The 19,194-nt window shown below is 44.1% G+C and overlaps 1 protein-coding gene across 1 annotated transcript in view; it reads left to right on the top strand.

The window, feature by feature from the left end:
• Positions 1 to 14,614, top strand: part of LOC144753225 (sperm flagellar protein 1-like) — a 135,215-nt gene extending 120,601 nt beyond the window's left edge. Inside the window, exon 7 of the mRNA XM_078640986.1 lies at positions 12,831 to 14,614. Coding sequence (XP_078497112.1) covers positions 12,831 to 12,944 — 114 coding nt within the window. The 3' untranslated portion in view covers positions 12,945 to 14,614. The remainder of the gene's footprint in view (positions 1 to 12,830) is intronic.
• The last annotated feature ends 4,580 nt before the right edge of the window (positions 14,615 to 19,194 follow it).

Here is a 19,194-nt window from a genome sequence, read left to right as displayed (position 1 = left end):
TAGTAATGGAGTGTATTTCCATAGCACTTACCAAAAATTTCTTCGAATATGAGGGCACTCTGTACCTGCAACGTCACGGAACCAGCATGGGTAGTACTTTCGCGCCGAGCCTGGCGGGGCTGTACGTACACCATCTAGAAGCTACCAAGATCCTTCATCCCAGCAATCCCTTCAGGGGCAAAATCCGCACCTGGCGGCGTTACATTGATGACGTTTTCGTCATCTGGGAGGGTGACGGTCCATCTATCGTAGATTTCATGACCTGGTTGAACACACAGAACGCCTTTCTGAAATTCACCCACCAGATGTCCAATGAGTCAATGGTGTTTTTGGATTTGAACATCTATCATGAGGCAGGATTTCTGAAGACAGAGACTCATTTTAAACCCACAGCGAGGAACTGCCTCCTCACGTTCGACAGTTTCCATCCACGTCACCTTAGAGAGAATCTACCGTACGGGCAGTTCCTACGGCTACGCCGCAACTGTAGCGACGTAGAAAAATACAAATCCCAAGCCCAAGACCTGAGTGAAAAACTAAAACAAAGACGATGTCCGGCAGGGTTATAAAGAGAGCAATGAAAAGGGCACGGAATAACAACTGTGAGGCTCTCCTGGAAGATAAAATCCCTAGAGATAATACAACCAACAGAACAGTCTGTGTTACAACATACAGTTCAATCTCGAATCAGGTTTCCAAATTGGTAAATAAAGACTGGCGCATTTTGACGAGTGGTACCCTTGACTTAGAAAAACCTCTGTTTGCCCATAGGAGGGGAAAGAATCTAAAAGACATTCTTGTACACACGAGACCCCCTACCACTGCGATTCGACAAACAAGGTTACAAGGGCTCCATGGGCACCAGCCATGTGGAAACTGTAACAGCTGCCATCTGACTGAGAAGAGTCTGACCCTCACTTTCCAGAATGGCACGAAATGGCAACAGCGAACTTTCACTAACTGCAACAGCAGGAATGTGGTCTATCTCATTATGTGCCCATGTAACAAGGAATACGTGGGCATGACCACGAGAGCTGTTAAGACTAGGATAAACGAACACAAAAGCAACATAAGATGCAAAAAATCAACCACAAAGATGGCGGCGCATTTTTTGGAAGCACAACATTGTGTAAATGAGCTACACTGGACTGTGATTGAACAAATGCCATCAGATGCTGGTTTATTTGAAAAGGAGCAGAGGTGGGTGTTCCGGCTGGGGACAGACACCACCGGTTTAAATGACTCCATTGTATGGAGCCAATTACGATGATCAAACCCTATCTGTTCATAATAATATACTGCCCTTTATTAGGAAAGTGAAAAATACCTTTAAAATGAATAACCCAGATCTCAGGTATTTGACTTTAAAAACATCATGTAAACCTTTCATTATTGAATCACTTCTGTTATCATACAAAATAGATCTTTCATTGACACTATTTTGGCAAAAAAACTCCCCCTTTCATGAGAATTGCCCGTGATTCAAGCTAAATCTCGGCGGTCCTCTCTGCACATGCGCGGGTAATCAGTGTTACACTCGGCGCATGCGCACTATGCACAGAATCGTGTAATCGCGACGCTAACCTGCCGCGCATGCGTGGTTCGTTCTGACACACCCTCCTTGTGCGCGCAGGACCGGACTTGATTCTGAAGGTTTGAGTCCTTCTTTGGGCATATTCCGATTACAATTAGGCACCATTTAAGCAATTAAGGGCAGTATATAAGGTACCTGGTCAGTACAACCCGACAAACCGTCTGAGCCGCATTGAGGGGAAGATAGCCTACGAGGCTGTGCAGTAACCGTAAGTTTACCTGTGGGGAATAGAGGCTTCTATTTTTCTCTCGATAAGCAGCATTTGAGATCCTAAAACGTAGCTGTTTCTTTGGCATTCGACAGGTTGCTATATTCAGCAGGAAAGGAAAAAAAAACAATACCACGCTTTAGGCTCATGAGGCCAGTTAACCTCTGTCAAAAAGTAAGCATTGTATTAATGTGTGTCTTTTCTCTCCATTCATTCAATCCCAAGGAAACTGATGGCGACTATATTTGCAATTAATGTGTGTGCTTGTCTATATGTGTGTCCATGTCCTTTTTCTTTTACAGGGTTCGTGGATCTTATTTTTGGTCCTCCATTACCCTCCTATGTATCAACATTGATTTTTCTGAACATCAAAACCATATTGTGATTATATTTCATGATGTTTTTTGTTCTTTCTCAGGTTCTGTATTAATAACGCCAATTGGGCGCAACAGAATTCTTTCTAAACACAAATAGGTACATTTCACCTTATATTTTTTTGTAGAGCACACTTTGACATCTACATTTTCATCTGAGTAAGGTGAGGATAATTGTGCATATCCTCGTCCTGAAGAAGGAGTTGTCTAACTCCGAAACATGTCGACGCACTTTTGAGGTTGAAGTAACACAACAACCTCACTCTGCACATTTTTAACGATACCAGCCGAGGGCTTAATAAAAACTTTTATTTTTTTCTCCTACGAGCCAGGTATCTTTTAACCACCACTCTCTTTCACCTCACCACTCACATTTATTCCCCTCACACACATCAACGCATAGTTCACCTTCAGTGCTCCCACGTAGTCATGAGTCGTAGCACGCCGCATCCCGTAGAGGGGTGCGAAGACCCCGATGATGAAGCATGACACCAAGGGGCCTGTTGGTGTGTGAGGGGTATTCAAAACAACACTGTGTGCTCCCCACCACTGTAGGGACCACCACCACTATTTGAGTGGATTCCATTTGTTTAGATAAATTGCTAGGGGAGATAGAATCCACTCCCTCCTCTCCCTCCCTCCTCCTGTTATTTTTCTTTTACAATACAGTGCTTCATGGCACAAGGATTCACTTTTGTGTCAGAAATTCTGACTAATTTTTGGTGCTAAAGTGACACATTGCTGGAGTTGGTCGTAAGACTGACGCAACCCCAGAAATGTGTCAGAACATAGAGGTGAGTCTAATGTTATAAACCCAGCGTCAATCCTTACGCCTGGTTTGAGAAGGCGCAAGGATTTTAAAGCAGTCAAGTCGTAGAGTGACAGAGTGAAAAGTTGTACATTTCACTGTGTCAGTTATGTGACTTTTAATGTGGGAATGCCTACCTTGCATACATTATACCTGGCGCAGGTATAATGTGACGCCGGCCTCTATAAACTGACGCATTGGGCCTATGCATCAGTTTGTAAATATGGAGCAGTGTGGAGCATTGATTGTCAAAAAGTATGACGCTGCGGCAGCGCTAGCTTAATGGAAATATGCCCCAAGGAGTCATCGCTCCTCTGAATCCATATAACAGCATTTTCATCCAATTGTCAGAACAGAATTGTCCTACAATTGATGGGCTCCACCAAGGTATCTTATGTCGTCACTTCCAGTCAGGCTGTATAGCCTTCGTGCTCCGCCTTGGGGTATATATAGGACATCTTTCACAGTGCCCATAGAACCTGCCAAAATGGTGAGCTTGAATATGGCAAGGAAAACAATATTCATCAGAACTAACATTAACAAAGGTAGGAACATGTTTGTCTGTTGTATCAAAAGTATTTTATGGACTGCTGCTACCAGGGCCTTGCCCTACCACCAGCCTCTCCTCCCCACCTGGTCACCTGTCCAATGCTTCAATTCACCTCTGCCTTTTCTGGACCTGCTTTGGGCAGTGTCAAAAGAATGAGCCCTGTCCTAGAATGCCAGTCTGCACTAGTAGCCATTATTCCTTCCAAACTTCATCTGAAGATGGTGGTGATGACTCAGGTACCCTTAAGTTCTCCTCTTAGGAGTAGAAGAATGAAAACTGTGTACAAATTGTCAGGTACCTTTTTTGAAAGAGTCTCATAAAACAAGAGTGTGAGAAGTGAAAGAGCAGAATTGTGTTCCGTGGGTAAAACAGTAATGCTGTACATCTGAGGTGCCGCAGCAGTACTAAATGCCACAAGTAGGAAAGCAGCGTTGCGTGCCAGAGCAGGTAGGGCCGCCTCTTTGAAAGCCACGGGGTGGGGCATCATTAATGTATGCCAGAGACAGGAACATCACATGAGCGCTTCTCCATGAGAGGTGTAATGTCACAGTGTTTGGGAACATGGCCCAACTTCTTGGTAAGCCAACCCATCTCTGCCTTACATCCACCTTCATGCTGATGTGCCTGTCACCCTTGGCTTTAGAACTCACAAGCATTACACTCTGCAGTGTCTCCTGTACATTCTCGCATTGCACACCACAGTTGTCCTTATCATGAGCTAAACAGAGTGGTATCCTGTTCCAATTCAGTGTGGCCTGATGTTCCCACACCAAGTAGTAATGGGTGCGGAAACACTGGCCCTGACTTCACCGGATGTGAATCCTCACCGGATGTAATGCCTGAGTTTCTAGGCATATATAAACACAACAGTATCCCAACTGGTATAATTTTTAGGACAGTTAGTGGAGACATGAATATAACATTATCCAGGCAGGAACAAGGAGACTCAAGGTGATTTGCACATGTGCTCAAGGCATCATTTTACTAAACATATTTATAGGGATAGCCAAGTATGTTTTACAGTTAATATCAGCACTGCAATTTCAAATTGAAGGATAAACAACCCAAAGTTGTACAAGGTGCACGAGTGAGACAAGTGAATAACACTACGGCGACACAGTTTCTAGGCAGGCAGAGGGAAAGGTGCAGTCTGGCGAGGGCCAGTTTTAGTGCTGGTGGCGTCTTGTGCGACATTCAGTTTTGGCACCCTCCCATGACTACCACTGGGCAAATGTGCCCCTTATCTCTCCATAGCCCCTCTCTCACATACATTTAATTTGTTTTAAAGGACTGGTAAAGGCTATATTTACTAATAAGAATTATAGCTACCCAAACTAACACTTTTTAGCAACAACCCCCCTGAGCTCAGCACCCCCTCCCCAGGTCAGCGTCCAGTGTGGCTGCACCAGTCGCACTGCCCTAAAGCCGGTCCTGAGTCTGGCACCTACTCAAACCCCTCCTACAGCACATGGGGCACACTCAAAGCTTTCCCTAGGAGCACCCGAGCCTGCCCTTGACACCATCCCGAAGCGATCTACTGCACAGCAACCCACTCCGTCCTCCCAGCTCGCATTTACCACTTACTCAGAACAAATAGTAAATGTGGGAAAAGGCTAACAGCTAGATTCATGAAAGACCCGTTTTGCGAGTCTCTAATAGCGATTCATAAGGAATCGCTATTACAGACTTGCAAAACGGGATTCATGTAGGAATCGCAATATTTATTGCGATTCCCACTGATTCCTTATTTGCGATTAGCTAATTGCTAATCGCAAATAAGGAATAACTCCCCATGCATTCCTATGGGCCTAAAGGCCCATAGGAATGCATGGGGAGTTATTCCTTATTTGCGATTAGCAATTAGCTAATCGCAAATAAGATTGCGATTTCAAGGGTGCCAGGGTGTCCAAATGACACCCTGTAGCACCCCTGATATGCAAATTTACACAGGTGTCATAAGGAATCACTATTACAGACTCGCAAAACGGGATTCATGTAGGAATCGCAATATTTATTGCGATTCCCACTGATTCCTTATTTGCGATTAGCTAATTGCTAATCGCAAATAAGGAATAACTCCCCATTCATTCCTATGGGCCTAAAGGCCCATAGGAATGCATGGGATTTCAAGGGTGCCAGGGTGTCCAAAGGACACCCTGTAGCACCCCTGATATACAAATTTACACAGGTGTTGCGCACACACATGTCCAAAGGACATGTGTGTGTGTAACATGCAAATGAGAAAAATGCACTAAAGTGCTTTTTCCTATTTTTTCGCTATTTACCACGAAGTCAGACTTCGTGGTAAATAGCGACCAAAAATTGCGAATTCGCAATGTAAAAATGGTTCATGAATTGCATTTAAGGAATCTCAAATAGAGATTCCTTAAATGCAATTCCTCGCAAATGTGCGAATTCTTTATTAGTGAATTTTGCATTTGGGATGATGAATCCCAAATGCAAAAAATTGCACTCGCAAAGGGCCAGATTCTCAGATTCTGGCCCTTTGCGAGCGCAATTGAGCTTGATGAATCTAGCTGTTAGTTTTTTACTCTTTCTCTTATTACTGGTGAAGCAGACCATTTCTCATTCAGAGGACTACCCTGATATCTCACCATCTTAACTCCAGGCAACTCCGAATACAAATTACAGATTGACAAAGGCTGTTGTTACAGCAGAAACGCGTCTCTCTTGGTTGTTGGGTTGAGGGAGACCCAACATAATAAAGAAGACTTAATCCTGCAGTGTAGTGTAGGGGTAGTGTGGATATCTGTCTATCTATCTATCTATCTATCTATCTATCTATCTATCTATCTATCTATCTATCTATCTATCTATCTATCTATCTATCTATCTATCTATCTCTCTCTCTCTCTCTATATATATATATATATATATATGTGTGTGTGTGTGTGTGTGTGTGTATACGCTGCACTGTAGTCTAGGTACTGACACAAATGACACAGTGCAGTGTCTGATTGGATGACCTTAGTACTCATGCACATAACACAGCACCTGCCAGTGTCTCCTGTAAAGCTGTGGTCGTCACACACACGTCACACAGAAGTGTCTCCCTTAAAGCCTTGGAACTCTTAAAGCACTGCCTATCCTAAATCGATTTGAAGTGGCTGCACTAACACACTAATTACTGTGAAAGAGTGAGAAGGAAATAGTGCAGAGAGTGCCACCCCCTGGTAGTCTGATATGTACAGCTCCCTCATCTCCAGCGTCATGGCCTGACGTGACCCATGTGTCACGCAGACAGCAACAGTCAGATCCATGGATGGTTAGCTGGTTGGGCCTGAAGAGTATGAGGTTTCAAAGAAGCAAAAATGCAATTACCTTGTATGTGACAACAATTTTAGTTGTTCACACAGCAGCTACACAGGTTTAAGTATAAAAGCCTACCACCTGTTATATTAAGGACCTAAACCAGCATTTTGTGTTTAAAACCGCGAATATTAAAGCTTTTGCTTTCTCACATGAACTAATGTGCTTTATTAGTGTAGTAGTTTACGGAGTGGCCAAGCGTGTTGTTAAGCCAAGAAGGCTAACAACACACTTCATCACTTTAGAAAAGCAGGGCTGCTCTATATTTACTAGAATATGGTGTAGCCCTGCGTTTCCCCCTGTGCTGGTGCTAATTTTAGCTGTCTAGTGCCAACGCAGGCACCCTTGCACCATAGTGGAAGCAGGCTTTGGAATTCCACGAACCACCCCTGGAAACAGACCCTATCAAAGCAGATATGAAGTTTTCCTCCTGGATTGAAAACTCCCTTAACATGACCCTCCCAAAAAAACCTCATCTTACCTCCTGTAAAAAAACATCCGCTCCTTGGTTCTCCCAGGAGACTCGCCAGCTAAAGAAACTTTGCAAAAAAGCCGAAAGAGAATGGCGGAAAGACTTCGACCCTAGCCGCAAGAAGGACTACAGACTGTCCATCCTTACGTATAAAAAAGCCCTGAAAAATGCCCAGACTGCTTTTTTTCAAGAGAAAATCAGCTCGGCATCATGCTCATCGAGGGAGACTTTCCGAATCGTTAAACAACTTCTTAAAACACCAGAACCCACTGGCTCTATTGACCCCTCAAACAATCACTTTGATGAGCTGGCTATGTTTTTTGACCAAAAGATCCAAAATATTTTACAGTCACTCCCACCCCTCTCCCTGACAGACCAGGCATTGCCATCTGTACTGCAGGGCTACGATCCTAATACGGGATTTGACTCATTCATCCCGATAAGTCCTGATACTCTGTTCCCTATCTTCCAATCACTTAAAAGTGGCTCACCTTCGGACCCTGCTTCAGTCAAAATCTTAAAGCTGGTTGCACCCACTATCCTGGAACCATTGGTAAATGTGATCAATGCCTCGCTGACCAACGGATTGGTTCCCCCCAGCTGGAAAAAGGCGAAGGTGAGGGCCTTACTGAAAAAACCTAACCTAGATCCCTTCAACCTCTCCAACTTTAGACCGATCTCCCTTCTTCCATGCACCAGCAAGATCACAGAAAAATGTATCAACTCTCAGCTGTCTAAGTATCTTGAATCCAACGAATTACTTAAATCATCTCAGACAGGCTTTCGCCCGGGCCAGGGCACTGAAACAGCGATGGTGAGAGTGGTCGAGGAAGCCAGGAAGATCATGGACACAGGAGGATCAGTGGCAGTGATCCTCCTGGACCTAAGCGCGGCCTTCGACACGGTCAACCACCAGATCCTGGCCCAGCGACTCAGCGACCTTGGGATTACAGGCATCGCCCTGTCTTGGCTGAAATAATTTCTGCAGGACCGCTCATTCCAGGTTATAGAGGGCAATTACACATCTAAAGAGACCCCCATATGTTGTGGAGTGCCTCAGGGCTCCTCCTTGAGCCCTACACTCTTCAACGTATATATGTCCACCCTGGAAAAGATAGTCACCCCTTATGGGATAAAACTCCTGACATACGCGGATGATACGCAGCTGGTGGTTTCCCTCTCCCAGCAGGAAAATCCCATTATAGACCTCCACTCCTGCTTAAAAGACATAGTCAGCTGGATGGACAGATCTCACTTGAAGCTGAATAGCGACAAGACCGAGATCATGGTGATGGGGAACCAAGCCCACTTCCATCCAGACTCCCTCTGGCCCCCCTGCATGGGCAAACCTCCAACTCCCAAGCCTGAGATTAAAAGCCTCGGTCTGTGGCTTGATAAAAACCTCACCATGCAAACCCAAGCCAGGAAAACGGCTGGAGTTTGCTTCGGTCTCCTACGGTCCACCCGAAAAATCCTGCCATTGCTCCCTTTCCAATCAAGGAAACTTTTGATCCAAGGTCTCGTCCTATCAAGGCTGGATTACGGCAACGCACTGTACCTGGGTGTACCCCAGAAAGTTACAACAAAATTACAAGTAGTACAAAACGCCGCCGCTAGAATTTTGACCAACACTAAGACCCGTTGCTCGGCCAAACCAGCTATCCGTGAACTACACTGGCTACCCATCATAGAAAGAGTGCAGTTCAAGGCGCTTTGCCTTACACACAAAATTCTTAATGGAAAAGCCTCCCCCATACTCAAAGATCTGGTCACTCCTTATATCACCTCCAGACCCCTTCGATCCTCTAACGCCCACCTCACACGAGTTCCCAAGATCAATAGAGCACGAACAGGAGGCCGCTGTTTTTCGTACAATGCGCCCAAATTGTGGAACTCCTTGCCCTCTGACCTTCGTGCACAACCCAATCTGCTAGTATTTCGAAAAGCACTGAAGACATGGCTGTTCCCGTGAGCATCCCTCTTTCTCATCTCATCAGTAATGGGTCAGCGCTGGGACGCTTACGGGCAGCTATGCGCTCTAGAAATCTCGAAATAAAATAATAAATAAAATAAATAGTGCAAGGGCGCCTGTGTTAATGGGAAGATTGATTATGTGCAGGAACGCCCCCCTGTACATAAACAATCTTTAAATGCCATTTTGTAACAGCACACACAGAAGTTGCAGAACGGCATTTTTTAAAAATAATTGTTTATGTGCAGGAAGGGGTATCGTCCTGCATAAAAACAATCATAGGCAAATTTCTGTTTCTATATGTGCTGCACAAGGCAGCACACATGGAAAAAGCAAAAGGGAAATAAAGCATTTCTCCTCGTTTCGCCTGTTTAGGACCAGGTTGTCCCTGGTCTTAATTTTGGTCCTGCCTCCTATTTAAGCCACCCTTGTAAATAGGGGTCAGAGTCAAAATCAATGGGTGTTGTGGTGGAACGCCCACCGCAACACCCATTACCCTCCCCTTTCACGCTAAATACAGCGTGAAAAAGTGCCTTATTTACAAGGCAGCGTTAAAAGACGTTGTGGTGGCGATAGGGGCTTGTAAATATGCCCCTACATTTCGATTAATCAACATATTGATTTTTCAAACCAACGTTACTGTATACCAACCAGTACAAGGAATGAAAATCGATACAACTTGTGTGAACCAGTGCAGTACGCACAAGGACACATCCACTATGTTTCAGACTTATCCAATGTAGTTGCCATGTGAACCACTATGTTTGATATAAACTAACACATACAGCACTCCTGACCTTTATTTGATTTCATCTCGAGGATTTTTTAATACGATACTAACCACCATTACGCGTCCAAGGAGACTAGAATTGTCTTCTCTCCTCCATGGATGCACTTGCTGTTTGGATATTACCATTTCTGCTACCACATACAAAATTGTCTAAATGTGTGCCCAGACCAGTCAGTTTTCTTCCTCCAAGACAGCAGACCCTTTGCATCCACAAAGATTGTTAAGGGTCTATTTTATTTTGCCATAATCAAACAATTCCACCGGATCCTGCCGCAGTCCATCAGGCGGTATTCCATGAGGAAGCATGGCATTTTCAGCGCCACAACCTGCCTGAAGAGGAACACTTGAGCGGGTCAAGGTACAGTATTCCCCAAATGTGCGATTTACACTATACTTAGTCGTCTCCAACCAGTAGATCGTGAGCTACAGTAGCTCTCCAGCTACCTCTGAGTAGCTCACCTGTGTGGAGCCCAGCCTCTTAAATTAGAAAGTTTTTGCTTGGTTCAATTATTATACATATTTAAAAAATTGAAATTATACAGCGCTAATAATATTAGTAGCTGTCAATGCGTTTCATTGAACATAAGTAGCACTCAGTACAGAAAAGGTTGGAGACCCACTAGGCCATGACAGACCGTAGCTGAATAAAATCATGCCAACTGGCCAGAGGTTCTACTTTTCCCCCATTAGGCCTTGGCAGGCATTTCCCAATGTTTGTCAAAGCCTTGAAGTCACCCATGCCACACAAACTGGTGTTGAACGCTTTCACTGGAGTCGTGGGCGGATCCTGCAAGGAGTTCCTATGAAACGTTACACACTGGTTAGTTTAATTTCCAATGTTTTCAGGCGAGTTATTTGATCACTGGAAATTGTCTGGTTTCTTGTTGTTCACTGACTGTGCGACCCAGATGGCCCCTCAGCAGTACGGCCTGATGTACCAATGGTCGGATCGAGCAACAGTTACTAGGCAAATGCAGCGATTGCTTTGTGACCCAATATTTAATTTGCCAATGCGACAGATGCACAAATCTAATGCACCAAAAATTGATAATTTGGTAGAATCCTGTCTCGTTATTATTAATAAGGCAGGATTCTGTTTCAGGATCCTATCTTAATATGGAGATGGAGGCCTGCAAGGGACAGCAGACCTCTGTACCTGCATTTCCATTCTCAGGAAGCGTTACCTTCGTCTTTATTACAGCCCTTGTCATTTCTTAGAATGCAATAAAAAAATAAAATAGGTATACAATGAACTGCATTGGGGGAGCATGGAACTATCTGATCCATGTAGTGCCCGTACCCACATTCACGAAATGTAAGCAGTCCCTCACATACAGCTTTCATTTTGTGAATGGATACCACATTTGGGTGTCGGTATCCAGTCAGTCGTTTGCAATCGCGTTTGTCATTGCAACCAATTGACAAATTGGATTGTGATTTGGAAGGGGTGGAAGGCCCTTTCACGCCCTCTCGCCCTTCCTATTTGCAATGAGTCGCAAAGTGCCCATGGTGAGTCGGAAAGAGATATTCAACTCTCATTGTGACTTTGGTACTTTTTGACTTGTGGTTTTACGGTTGCAAAAACCCGTGATCTTGCAAATTGCAGGCTTTGCAACAACATACACTAGCCTTCTAGTTCCCAAGTAGTTTCGGCGCATTATTGCCCAAATCCAGCGTCCTTCGCCCAAGTTGGTTAGAGGAGGTGCCATTTTAAAGAAAAGCCATCCTGCCAACCCTTTGACTCTAATGCCACCGGAGGCTTCCTTCAAAATGTGTAGGAAAGATTATGATGAGATTTAGTAGAAGAAATTAGGTGAAAAATGGAGGGCCTAATTTACAAGATTTTGACGTAGGGCAGCACGTTAAGGAATCTTGCTGCGCTACAATCAAAACAAAAGGGCAATAATGCGCCTTATATATGTGATAGGGCGCATTCCTGTCCTTTTCCCCAGTGCCGGGGCACAATGGGCTGCTGTGCACTAATGCAGGCACCCTTGCACCATGGTGCCTGCACTGTGCGGCTGATTGATTTTGTGCAGAAAGGGACACCTTCCTGCACAAAATCAATCAATTCAGGCAATTAAATTTTTCTATGTGCGCTGCAGAATGAGGAGAAATGAAAACATTTCTCCTCATTGCTCCTCCCTAACGCCACCCCTGGGATGGCGTTAGGTTTTGACACATTCCCAGGTTTATGATTTCTCATAAATCTGGGTTCCATGGGTGTTGCCCCTTTCATGCAGCTTTCTGCATGAAAGGGGCACATATTTATATGGTCATGAAAAGCCACGTAAAGTGGCTTAATGTGGCCTTATAAATATGCTGTTGCACATTGCGCCACCAGGACGTACAAAAAGTGACATTTTGGTGGTGCAAAAAGTGCCGGTAGGAACTGATAAATGAGGCCCTAAATATTTTGTGAGCCAAGTTAGGCCTGACCACTAGCTCTGCTCCCAGACGTTGGCTACAGGTAAGCTAGGTTTATACTGTACAGCTGTCTTGATGGTCAGATGATGTAAGGCATTTATTACACGGTGGTCCTTGTACTGTTGGAAGATGAGTTACATTTATTACATGGTGATCCCTCTTTTTACTACAATCTTAAGTCACAACTCAACTTTCAGATTGCAAAAGGTTGTTAGACAATAATATTTAAACTAAAATGCTACACACACAGCATTGTGTCTCAAACTCTCAAAAACGTTCTCACTGACACATCTTTAACTCCTAAGATTTTGCAGATGAAGATCCACCGTCTTGAGCATCTGGTGCAGCTGAAGGATTTGAGAATTGAGGATTTGACGCGACATTTAAACAATCCCAAGATACGGAATCCAGACAAGTGAAGTCAGAATACTGAAGCACACACCCTCTGCACTGCCGGAACATCAAGGAAGGATGGTGGGCTAATTCTCAACCAGTACTCCCACCTGCCATCTTTAAATACAATGTGTTTCATTTGGCGTGGGTTTGTAAGAGGGGTAGTATTGGGCGCATCCATACGTGTGTGTGCTACACATGCAGCCGTAACACAGGAGACACCATTGTCAGCTGTACTAGTGAATGACTACCCTGGGTTCCCATAATGTGTCCAATTGAGGCATAAGTATTGGAAATTGATAATCCCCCACACCTCTCTTCCCCCTAGCGCCCCACCACCTCTGTGCATACTGTGCAGGCAGCATTACCCTCTACATACGGTGTGCACAGCCAAGGTGAAGCTCCATCTGTGTGCCTGATCAGTCGCATAGCTGTCAATAGTGCATCAGGTGCAGGGGTACCTGGGCTCACAGGCATGAGTGGCCCTCTGCATCCCAAATACGGCATCCTTTTACTATCCAATCAGGGGCCGGGTTTCATTTTTCCTTCATAAATTATGAGGCACGGTATCCTTGCTACGCCACTGTGCCCAAGAGCCACCCCCAATGAGTCATGCCCCATTGACTCTTCTGCTGAGACTGCCAACCAACCAGGGAGCATTTGTGAGTGGATTTTAGTAAAGTTGTCTGTCAATAGCAACTCATTCCTGTCAAGCCGCTCCCCAATGGTGATGCCTCCTGGTTACTAGTAACAGGCTGGGGAGCACAGTGGAGTAGCCTTCCTTGTAGACTCAGCTATTTTATACTATACTGAATGTGATAACGTAGAACGTCTTTAATAACAAATAAATGATCTTTACAAATCTAAAGTTAAATGTTCATATTCAATTGGTAATCCAGTGTTAGGTTGGATCTAGTCGCAAGTGGGCCAGTAGTTTTGTTTCAAGCCGAAAACCTCTGTTTTCAGCTAAACCTGAAGCAAAAGTGGACTTGTAATTCCGAGAACAAAGTGACCTGCAAAAAGTAGGTGGAACTATGCTGGGAAAATTGGATGAATCAAGAAAGACACACAGACAATTGTGTGCTAAAACTGCTGTGCCTATATTTTTCATCATTCCACCTGTTAGACCTTGTAATGACCCAGTAAATGTATGGCAGTGCCACCCAGTATCGGTAATAATGCATGCAATGTTACAGTGCCTTATTACCAGCCCACTTGTGATCTACCGCAGGTGTTGCAGAACAACACATACCTGTGTCATTTCATGATTGTGTCCATTTCAGGTGAGGAAATGCATGCAAAAACATCTTACTGGCACCGTTCCCCCTTCTAATGTTTTCTACAAACAGGCCATAAAGAGAGTTAAAAGCAAACTTGTGGCCTCTACTATTTTGAACTATGTTCACAATTAAATGAAAGGACTTTCAGGACACAAATAAGCCTGGAATTCACCACAAACCCACAGTATAAGAAGATACATTGTGTTCTCCTCACATTGTATCAAACAATACTTTGGAAAAATCACAGAATGTCTGCACTGCTGGCCTTTAATTGTTTTTTCACGGTTGTTGAGAACTTCCTTGTGCTGTACGTATATGTTGTTTCTATGTAGCACTTTGTTCGTTTCGTTCCCAACACAAGTTATGTGTGATGTCCCACTTGCATAATAAATATCATTTTTAATTTGTGAAAACAATAGTGTGGTGTTTCTGATCTCTGGAAAGTAATCCATATTGAATCTTGTACTTTGAATGCAGATATTGTGTGTCAGTGAAAGCTGTTTTTCCTCATTGTGGGATACTCACCAATCTAGTTTCGTTTATGACTCTTTGGACTTCCTGATCAAATATGGCTGCCAGGTCTGTCTGTCCAGCTCAAACATGGCTGCAAGAAATCACTTCTGGACTCACCAAGGAATTCCTTATGACTATCTATCTCTAGAGGCAATTACTTTATTTAAAAAAAATATTTTAAGGATAACTGGTTACAGAAAGGCAAACAAAAAATATATAATTTTTAGAACATACATCAAAAATAAAATAAAGGGTTCCACTAATGTATAACTCTATACATTTTGCTGAGCTGCAAGAGTACAAATAGCTGCATTTGAAGTCAAGATTCTACATGTTTATAGGATATTGATTGCAACAGTAAGAAGTTATATGTTTGCAACAGAAACACAGATTTTCCACTTCTAAACAAAGGTCAAATGTGGAAATTGCAGTTCAAGCCCAGTAAAATGGCTAATGAATATACTTTTCTGTAGTAAGCCGTCACACTTCTGAAGGTTTCCTTTAGGTGTAGCTTCTGCCTTTCCTCTGGTTCATAACTGTAATTAAATACTAATTATGGGGCGTCTCCAGGTCTATCAAGCTGAGGTTGTTCATAGCCTCTTGGGTTTTCATTGTTTGACCTTGTGAATTGCATGGGGCAACTCTGTCTCCTTGACTGTCTTAATTGAAAACATGTAACCCTGTATTTGAAGAAGAGGCAGCTTGACCAACTTTCTGAATTGCTTTCTGTCTTGCCTTCAAAAGCTCTTGGTCCAAGACGGGTATACCCACAAGGCTTCATTTCCATTTGGTGGTCATATAAATATTGTTGTCTTTGGCTAGGCCCACTACTATGAAAACCACTATTTAGCAAGAGAAAGTTGCATTCTTAATGGGTTCTCACTTTTAGAACACTCATGCTTCTTCGACTGTAAATCCATTCTAAACCAATTGACAGAGGGCCTTAAAGTTGTCTTTGTCTTTGGCCAAAATCAATGTTTCAATCACAATCATCTTCTATTTGTTCGCTATTCCACAAAACATGGCATAGATGGGTGAACACAAAGTGACAATCTTTGGTGGTAACCTTTTCTAAAAATGCTCTTCCACCTGCACTGCTGCCTCAGAAGGAAGTCCTTGGGACCTAGGGCCAGATGTACGATGAGCCTTTTGTGAGTGGTAAAATACTTTTTGTCATGTACCAGCCCTCTTTTGCGAGTCGGTTACCTATTACCGACTCGCAAAATAGGGTTTACGAGTCGCTATTAGGAAGCGGTGTTTTAATGGCGTCCCTTCCAAATAGCGAGTCGCACTGGTATGTAGGAATGTTTTGTGACTGGGAATACGGTCGCACAACATTCCCAGTGATCACCAACTTCAAGATGGTGGTAACCCATTTGCAAACTTTGTGAATGTGGCTTTAAACATGTTTTAAGAGCAGGCAGTAGTCCGACGGAACACTGCCCCCTCTTAAAAAATTAAATGAAAACTTTTTTTTTTTTTGTAATGCAGCCCGTATTCCTTATAGGAAAACGGGCTGCATTACAGAAAAAATATTGCTTTATTTAAAAAGCAATCACAGACATGGTGTTGACAGAGGGCCTTAAAGTTGTCTTTGTCTTTGGCCAAAATCAATGTTTCAATCACAATCATCTTCTATTTGTTCGCTATTCCACAAAACATGGCATAGATGGGTGAACACAAAGTGACAATCTTTGGTGGTAACCTTTTCTAAAAATGCTCTTCCACCTGCACTGCTGCCTCAGAAGGAAGTCCTTGGGACCTAGGGCCAGATGTACGATGAGCCTTTTGTGAGTGGTAAAATACTTTTTGTCATGTACCAGCCCTCTTTTGCGAGTCGGTTACCTATTACCGACTCGCAAAATAGGGTTTACGAGTCGCTATTAGGAAGCGGTGTTTTAATGGCGTCCCTTCCAAATAGCGAGTCGCACTGGTATGTAGGAATGTTTTGTGACTGGGAATACGGTCGCACAACATTCCCAGTGATCACCAACTTCAAGATGGTGGTAACCCATTTGCAAACTTTGTGAATGTGGCTTTAAACATGTTTTAAGAGCAGGCAGTAGTCCGACGGAACACTGCCCACTCTTAAAAAATTAAATGAAAACTTTTTTTTTTTTGTAATGCAGCCCGTATTCCTTATAGGAAAACGGGCTGCATTACAGAAAAAATATTGCTTTATTTAAAAAGCAATCACAGACATGGTGGCCTGCTGACCGCAGCAGGCCATCATCCCTGTGATTGTAGCCATACCGAATAGGTCGCACATTGCAACATGCCTCAAGAATATTGATGAGGCAGGTCCATTTGCGACCCACTTGAAATCGCAGACAGTGGCTGAGATACTGTTGTACATAGCTGTTTGCGATTTCCTAATTATGAATTGCAAAAATTTGCAATAAGGAAATCGCAAACTGACTTTTTTGTACATCTATCACCTAGACTGCTAGAAAGTCTCAGTCCTTGACCAGGGCCTAACTTTACAAACTGACCAGCTTTGGTGTATGTGCATCCAAAAGAGAATTATGACAATCTTGGACATTAAAAGACCTCATTTTATTTTCAAGTCAATATTCTCTCTGGCTTTCTGCTTGAAGATCATGCACAAGAGGTTTTAGTCATTACTGTGGTGTACTATCAAAACATTAAAACCCCGTTCTAGTGGAAATTTGTTCAATTCTCCTTCAAGAAGAGCTCTCAGTCCTTCTTGTTATAATGGAAATCATTTTCTTTTAATTGAACTTGTGCTTTGAAGTAATCATGGATTGGATGCTCTTGAAGCATCATAAACACATCTTGGCTGCCACCTTCTCAAACATTCAGAGATCAAAGCGAGAAATCTCTTGCTCAATGCTTACACTGACTGCTATGCAAAGGTTTCTCGTACATATATTTTTGGGATTTGCCGTCATGAGATAAGCTTTGAAAGTGCTAGATTTAGCCCACTTTCAAAATCATAGAGTTCATCAGGAAAGGGCCTTAGATTTTGTCCAGATCTATGAAAATCTTCAACTCCAAAATGTGGCTAGTTTCTTGGCGCCTGTCACTAGACAAGTGGTCAGTGTATGTTCTCTCCTATTAACTACTTAATTTCCTTTCATTATTTAGTATTGTGCTTTTTTTACCACACTAGGAATGATCATCCGGAAAAGGGTTAAGTCTTCATAACCAAGATCCCTTTTTAGGTCTCGCCTGTCGATGTGCATGCGCATCGAGCTTGCGAGACTATGGGGGCTTAAACAGTCTTTAACCAACTTGCAAGGAATCGTGGCGATTCCTTGCAGTGCCCGTGAAATTCAAGCTCAATGCGCATGCGCTTAAAAGCGCGTGCACATGCCCCCAGCCGCCTGCCTGCCCCTGCTGCTTTCACACCCTCTCCCCGCTCCGCCCCCTCCCCTGCCCGCCGTGTCGCATTTCTCCTCCCCCCTCCCCTTCTCTGCCTTCCCTCCGTCTTGTCTCTTTTGGGCCCCCTCCTCCTCCTACTCTCCTCCCCCCTCCTCCTCCTACTCTCCTCCCCACTCTCTCTCTCACAGCCTCCCCCAGCTCCGCCCCCTCACTTCTTTGTTGCACGGCCGCTAGGCCGTGCCTCCCCTACTCTCCTCCCCCCTCCTCCTCCTCCTACTCTCCTCCCCCCTCCTAGTGCGTTAAAAAACAAAAGAACACTGCCATCACCTTAGCAACCGCACCGGGGCAATTTCTCATTGCATTCTCCTCGTGTCAGATCCTCGCAGCCATTGCACGCTGGATCTCTTACATAGTAAATTGTAATTGTATTTATGTAGTGCTTACTACCCCTAGTGAGGCGTCGAGGCACTTTACGCTGGCCAGCACGCAGCTCCAGAACCCAAGGTTAGTCCAGTGTTATGGGTTACTGTTAGTTATTGAACGTAGTCTTGTGCGCTCAAAGCAAAACATTCCATGTCGTCATTTCCGTTTCTGTGCAATGCTCTTTGTTTCACAGACGTCCTCACACGCAACTCGGCCAGCTCGGGTCACACTTCTGTCGCACAGTCCTTCCACGCCCCCTCATGCCACTGATCCGTCGTGCACACGGCGAGAACTGGCACGGATCCCAGGCACGCCCCGTGCCAGCCGTCGGTTACCAAGCGGCGCCCGGTGTTTAAATCAGGAAGATGAGATTATCTTAATTGCTGTTTACTGAGCTGCGCGGCAGGTGGTGGGGGGTTAATTACAGCCCTTGGAAGGGGAAAATGCGTGCTTTACTCCTGCTCTGGAGGCGTGGGCATGCTTACCTCATTTTACACTGAGTGTTCCATTATTTCACTGCTGCTGGCTGTGTTTTTTTTCTTGACGTGTTTTGGCCACCCCCTCTTACAAAAGCGCACCAAACGCACGCCTACACCACCCTCAAGCTACAGATTTTGAAGGGGCCACTAATTAAGCTGAACAGGTCACGCAGGCATCCTTACCGCCATCTCTGCTTTAATTGGATGTATTTTATTGTGAATAGCGCAGTAAGGCA

Source organism: Lissotriton helveticus, chromosome 5_1, assembly GCF_964261635.1.
Source record: "Lissotriton helveticus chromosome 5_1, aLisHel1.1, whole genome shotgun sequence".
NCBI lineage: Eukaryota > Metazoa > Chordata > Amphibia > Caudata > Salamandridae > Lissotriton > Lissotriton helveticus.
The sequence above is the reverse complement of the archived record's forward strand: the minus strand, read 5'-3'. Positions and strand labels throughout refer to the sequence as shown.